The sequence below is a fragment of the Dreissena polymorpha genome, chromosome 5, assembly GCF_020536995.1.
Source record: "Dreissena polymorpha isolate Duluth1 chromosome 5, UMN_Dpol_1.0, whole genome shotgun sequence".
NCBI classification, from domain to species: Eukaryota; Metazoa; Mollusca; class Bivalvia; order Myida; family Dreissenidae; genus Dreissena; species Dreissena polymorpha.
The window spans coordinates 70,235,216-70,242,109 of record NC_068359.1 but is presented as its reverse complement, the minus strand read 5'-3'; the positions used below and the strand labels follow the sequence as shown (position 1 = coordinate 70,242,109).

At 33.1% G+C, this 6,894-nt stretch overlaps 1 protein-coding gene across 1 annotated transcript in view; it reads left to right on the top strand.

Moving 5' to 3' along the window:
* Positions 1–2,804, top strand: part of LOC127831323 (prostatic spermine-binding protein-like) — a 26,793-nt gene extending 23,989 nt beyond the window's left edge. Inside the window, exon 3 of the mRNA XM_052356291.1 lies at positions 2,303–2,804. Coding sequence (XP_052212251.1) covers positions 2,303–2,804 — 502 coding nt within the window. The remainder of the gene's footprint in view (positions 1–2,302) is intronic.
* The last annotated feature ends 4,090 nt before the right edge of the window (positions 2,805–6,894 follow it).

Here is a 6,894-nt window from a genome sequence, read left to right as displayed (position 1 = left end):
CGTTAAGCGCTTATTATTTTGCGTTTAACATTAAACAAACTTTTGATTTGAGCCTCGCTTTGGCATTACCAGACTCAATGTAAGTGCGTAAAGTGTCGTCCCAGATTCAGGGACGACACTTTCTTCTTTAATTGTATCTGTCGTTCTAAGGATGTCTCTTCTTATCCAAAGCCCAGTTAAGACGGAAAGTGTAGTCCCTGATTGCGGACTGCAAATGATGATTTGGGACGAGACTTAACGCATCAGCATTAAAACCCGTTTTCCCAAACAAGGCTAATTTGTATTCTACATGTATTAGTTAGCAATAAACGAAGTTTCATTATAAGGCTTGCAATTAAATGTTGTTGATTAAGCAAGCTGTTGGATCAATTTTAAATCGATTTTATATAACTCTTTGAAATTAAATGATAGGGTTGAAACGTTTTATATGACACATCGTTTTGCGTAATGTGACTAAGTAACACATGTTACAGTTTGTTTATAGAAGCATTTTCTAATGTTTTGAATGATTAATGCATTCAGGTTCCCATATTGAACTGCGACTGTTTTGAATAATGATTCATATCCAGGTTTGTTAATATTTCCTCAATGACCATCTCGACTAGTTTTACTCGGAACCACACACGAATCACATTTGTTATGTGTAACCATATGAGTCGCGTTCTGAGAAAACTGTGCATAATGCATGTGCGTAAAGTGTCGTCCCGGATTAGCTTGTACAGTCCGCACAGGCTAATCAGGGACGACACTTTCCGCGTTTATGGTATTTTTAGTTTCAAGGCAGTCCCTCCTAACCGAAAATCAAGTTTAGGCGAAAAGTGTCGTCCCTGATTAGCCTGTGCGGACTGCACAGGCTAATCTGGGACGACACTTTACGCACATGTATGCATTATGCTTAGTTTTCTCAGAACGCGACTCGTATTAAAGTCTAGTCATAATGCAGCAGTTAAACAGCGTAACGGCCCTGCAGTAAAATGACTTGTGTATGGAGTTAAATACGCAGTGCCTACTTACATGTATGCTTATTTGATAAAACATTGTAGAAAATCTTTTTTAATAGACATGTATTAGAAATCAAAAGAACATACACACGCATTGCTTTTGAGAAACACAATACATTTATCTTATAGTTACTGCATGCGCTACCTTATAATGCAACCTGATCATGCTAGTAGTGAAAAGACATAGACATTTCTGTCGAATATTGTTTTTGTTATATTAAATGATTCTCCGAATCTGCTTTGCTTCTTCTATAACATGCAGGTCATTGTTAACGTTTCAAGACAGTTACATGATAACTTTGGAAAGGACATGTTATGTGATGTGAATATGACTTGTCTACCTTTATATTTCCTGTATGGTTTTAGCAGCTTACTTTCAGGGACTCAAATCAGTCTAATCAAGACGAGAAATGTAAAATATCTACTCAACCGGATGTTACCTGAACTTGTGATCATATCGTGTTATATTCTGCTGACATGCATCACATAGTATCAAAGCCTGAAATCTTAGAGAAAGACCCTGCTCAATTACGTGTGGCAAATTGTTGGTCGATCGCATAGTATATTATAGTATAGATATAAGGTTGTTATGTTATTGCCATTATTAAGAGTGTAATATATGGAACGATATCATTACAATATAATGCCAAGTGTATATATTACCTAGAATCTTGATTAAAACGGTCAAGTTACAAGATTGATTTGTTTATAATCAGATTAGTGCACATATCGGAATAACTATGTTTGCTATAAAAAGACTAATGACATAGTTTCTACAAGGAAGTTACTTTAAAGATTAGTAACTAAGTATGTTTATTATAGTGTTATGCTAATAACCTTTGTTTTACACGCGTTCTTAAAAGTAATAGTCCATTGTTGTAGTTCTTGGTGATACCTATTTCGACGTACCGCTTCCGAGATTTTCTAAAATAAAAAAGGTCTTTCCCTGATATTTGCTTATTTGGAAAGGTCTTTCCCTGATATTTGCTTATTTGGAAAGGTCTTTCCATGATATTTGCTTATTTGGAAAGGTCTTTCCCTGATATTTGCTTATTTGGAAAGGTCTTTCCCTGATATTTGCTTATTTGGAAAGGTCTTTCCCTGATATTTGCTTATTTGGAAAGTCCGATGTCAAGTGCATACTAAATCAACACTTTATTTATTTTTTTTAACAAGTTTTAAATTTACAGCTTTGTCGTTATAAGGCTTCATAGATTGCTGAATGGACAACGGTAGAAGGTTTGTAGAAAATAACTAGAACTAGAACAAATATTAAAGATTCAGGACAACCCTGATGACAGGTGTGATGAACATAATTTTGTCAAGATAGATAACCCGATTGATGACCAGAGTGTTGACAAGCATGACAAAAGTGATAACCAGTATGATGACCTGTATGGTGACCAGAGTGTTGGCCAGTATGATGACCAGTATGATGACCAGTATGAAGAACAGCATGATGACCAGTATGATGATCAGTATGATGGCCAATATGATGACCATAGAAATGACCAGAATAATGACCAAAATGACAAACAGAGTGATGACCAGAGTGATGACAAGAGTTATGACCCTTATGAGGACCATAGTGATGACCATTATGATCGCCAGAATGATGGCCAGAGTAATGACCTTTATGTTGACCAGTTTAATGACCAGAGTGTTGACAAGAGTGATTACCAGTATGATTACCAGAATGATGACCAGAATGATGACCAGTATGATGACCAGAATGATGACCTGTATGATTGCCAGAGAGATGACCATAGTGATGAACATAGTGATGAACAGAGTGATGACTAGAGTGATAAACAGTATTATTACCAGTATGATGAACAGTATGATGACCTAGTGATGACCATTGCGATGAACAGAGTGAAGACTCGAATGATGAACAGTATGATGTCAATTGCGATGACCAGTATGGTGAACAGTATGATGACCAAATTGAGTGTCAGAGTGATAACCAGTATGATGGCCAGTGAGATGACCGGAGTACGGAACACAGTGATGACCAGAGTGATGACCATGGTGATGACCCTTGTGTTTACCTTTATGATTACCTGTATGATGCCCATTGCGATGACCAGCATGATGACCAGAGTGAGGACCAGTATGATGAGCAGTATGATGACCAAAGTGATGACCAGAACGATCGCAGATCCGGCTTAAACTGGTTAGGCCAGATTACATGTATCTGAACATAGGAAGTTGCAAAGTTACATCAACAGTTTGGGCAACAGCTTTGTGTTAAGTGTGGCGGCAGCATGCCAATAAAATAGATGCTAAGTGCATTCATTTATTTCAAATATAATTTTATGAGATACTGTCACATCTGCTCAACAGTTAATTACATTTTAATTAACAATGAATTGCACTCATAATGCCCACAGATTTGTTACTGAGATACTGCCACATATATTTATATGTTTAACATATACACTCATTCTCACAAAATCTGAACAAATAGCCTCGCTGATACTCAACTACATTAACTTTATTATTAATGTTCGGATATTTACAAATATGCTTGCTATCAAAGTGAAACAAATATTATGTACATATGTATGCATATAGGATCTGATATGTTCCTGTTGATATCACTGGTCAATAGTGTGTCTTGGAAAGCACATGACTATGGAAAAAGGCCATATGAAACTATTTTAGAAGCATCATAATACATTGCAAACTTATGAATGACAACTTGTATCATTATTTTGAAGTCGGTCATGTGATACAATTACCTTTTTATTCAATATGTATCATATCCCCAAAACAGGAAATATGGCAAATTGTTTTTTATAACTTAATTTAAGTGGCATCTCATAACAAAACACTAATTTTTATAAGCAATAGGGTTATCATACAAATAATGATTTTAGGTTCCCCAAAACCAAGAGTAAATACGGTATTCAAAGAAAAACTGGACAATATCCGAACAAACAATGATAGCGTTAAATAATGAGTAAAAGAGAATAACGGAAAGGTAAAACAGATAAAGAGTTAAGGAGAGAATGGAAGTCTTTGAGTGGATGGAGCATCGACAAAAGAGTTTGAAGCTAATGCACAGCGGGTGACAGATCAGTACGTGTATCAACGCTGATTAAAATGGACTTCAGTGAAAACTATACCCACACAACTCTAGAAGAAATCCAGCATGTCTATTGGAATTTAAATGAAGAAAACCGGATTGAAAACTGTAGTTAAGAGTGAGTTTTAGAGAAATTGAGCAAGATCTCAACTATGGTCGTTAACACAATAACAAAATAGCAGAATCAACAAATGGCATTGAAATAATATACAAAATAGTAAAGCGCATTGTTCAAAATGTAAGTCATTCACACTTTCTGACGGATTTACTTTCATCTTATTATCTTAACATAACGATATTCGATTTAGTGAGCAGATTTAACAGCCGTTAGATTTGACCATATCATGGCACTACTTTCAATGAGGTCATGACAAAGGCTGATGATATAACAAATTGGGAACCACAAAGCTCAATGCAGCTGTTAAACAAGGAATAGTTATGATCTTGAAAATAATATTATGCTGTAAATCAAATATTCATTAAGTTAGCTATGCTAGTTGTTTGTTTATTTGTGTTTGATGAAATTATCAATACATGAATGCGAACAATATAATTGGTTCGTTTTTTATTATTTCATATTGAAAAACTGTATAATGATTTAATTGTTTACATACGAACTTATTTTATTGCCTCTTATTGTAAAATGTAATTTGCAATATACGTGCGTTTGATTAAATTATCTATAAGTTAAATATAAACACCATAACAAAACTAAATGGATACATGCATTCGTTGAAAAATATATTCGCATTTGCTTGAAACAATCAATACCCTACATTAAGTCGCATGAAGTTAGACTGTTTTAGCAAAAATATCAGAGTTAATTAATCTCATTAAGCTTGAGTTATAAAAGTGGCTTGTATAGTGGTAACTAGTTTTTTTCTAAGATTTGTGGACGCAAGTGAATCAAATTCAAGCTGTGCCCTAGATGAACTAATCTTACCAAGTTTCACCAGAAATGAGTCATAAATATTGGTGACCGGGCGACCTTATTTTGGACGCACGAAATCCAGATTAAAATGCGGCCTTGATACTGGCCGGATAAAAATCTTTACCAAATGTGATCAATATTGCGTCGAATATGTGTCCTCTTAAGTAGAAAAATGCATTAATTGTTGACTTGAGTTTTTGGACTCACGTGTCCAAGATACAGCGCATAAAAAAAAAACATTTGGTACTGTTTTGAACTATCATTTTTCATTTGACTTGTAATATGCAGGATTAATTAAAATGAATAGAAAAACAGAAAACTAGAAGCTTGTGTTATTTCATTTTAAACATTCAGGTGAAGCAAACCCGAGGCACATTTGATTAACTTGTTGTGATCTTAGAAGTCAAACTGCCTAGCGATATTATATTTTGTATTATGGGATGTTCGATTATTTTTGTTTCGCTTAAAAAAAAGAATTCGAATTCATAAGAAACTATATTTTGTACTTTGAAAAATATAGGTTATCTTAAACTCAAGTTTATTTTATGTTGTCGTCTGCAATTATATGCCATCGTTTTGATATTTATTTGAAAGCATTGTTAGGTGGGTTGGATAGGTTATTGGTGAATTTTGTTCTTTGATATACAACATTCGTTTTTAGGGCGTAGACAAATGAACGTATATATCGACAGGTGAATTTGAAATGTATCTATGTAACTGCTCTTTGGGAGGATTAAGTGACAGTTTATTTCACGTCTCCTTTTCGATATTAATTACTACGAATTGTAATATAAAACAGCCTTTTACAGAATAGTCGCTGCAATAATTGAGCAAGAACAATATCCAAATAAGCAACAACAACATTGTTAATTAATGAAAGAACGCATTTATTTTACAAGCCAAAGGGAAGTTTTTACGAAGAATATATACATATATATATATATATGTTTATGTATGTTTATTTCATATCAGATCCAGAAGGCCAATAACAGCCCAAGTGGACAATTATTATACATATAGTGTTTACAAATATGCAATATATAAGGATACTAATGTATGACAGTTGAAAACATAAATACTACCACTAGTTATGATAATACTAATAATACTTACAATAATAATACTTCTTCTACTACTACTACTACTACTACTACTACTACTACTACTACTACTACTACTACTACTACTACTACTACTACTACTACTACTACTACTACTACTACTACTACTACTACTACTACTACTAATAATAATAATAATAATAATAATAATAATAACAAATATTTTCTATTATAATAATACTTGGTATATCATGTAAATTTACATAACATGCAACTCAAAATTGTTGGTTTAGTCACATCTAAAATCGCTAAAGCAAACGTGTAATAATTATTATAATGATAATAATGCAATGCATAAAATGTACATTGACATACAATTCATTGCAACGTAATTGATGAAATGACAAATATAGCCGCTAAAGCAAATCGGTAATAATTGTGATGATTATAATAATGATAATTATACAGGACATGCATCACAAAAATTATTGGTTGGATAAAATATAAACAGGCAAAAGCGGGCTTGTAAAATTATGTGTTCTTGTAAAGTGAATAGTGACCACCTCGTTATTAGTGAATAATAAGTTGTGTAATCAGATTATATAACATAGAACGAATAACTATGATTCTTTATAATAACACATTATAGTAGTTAAAGCATGATATATCTTTTTGTATGTATTATAGATATCTATTGTTACAAAGGCTCTATTAAAGACTGTATAAAAAGTTACTATTAAATGCTAGTTATGTAACCTAAACCTAATTAATATAAGAAAATACTTTCATATTGACATAACTGAAACTATA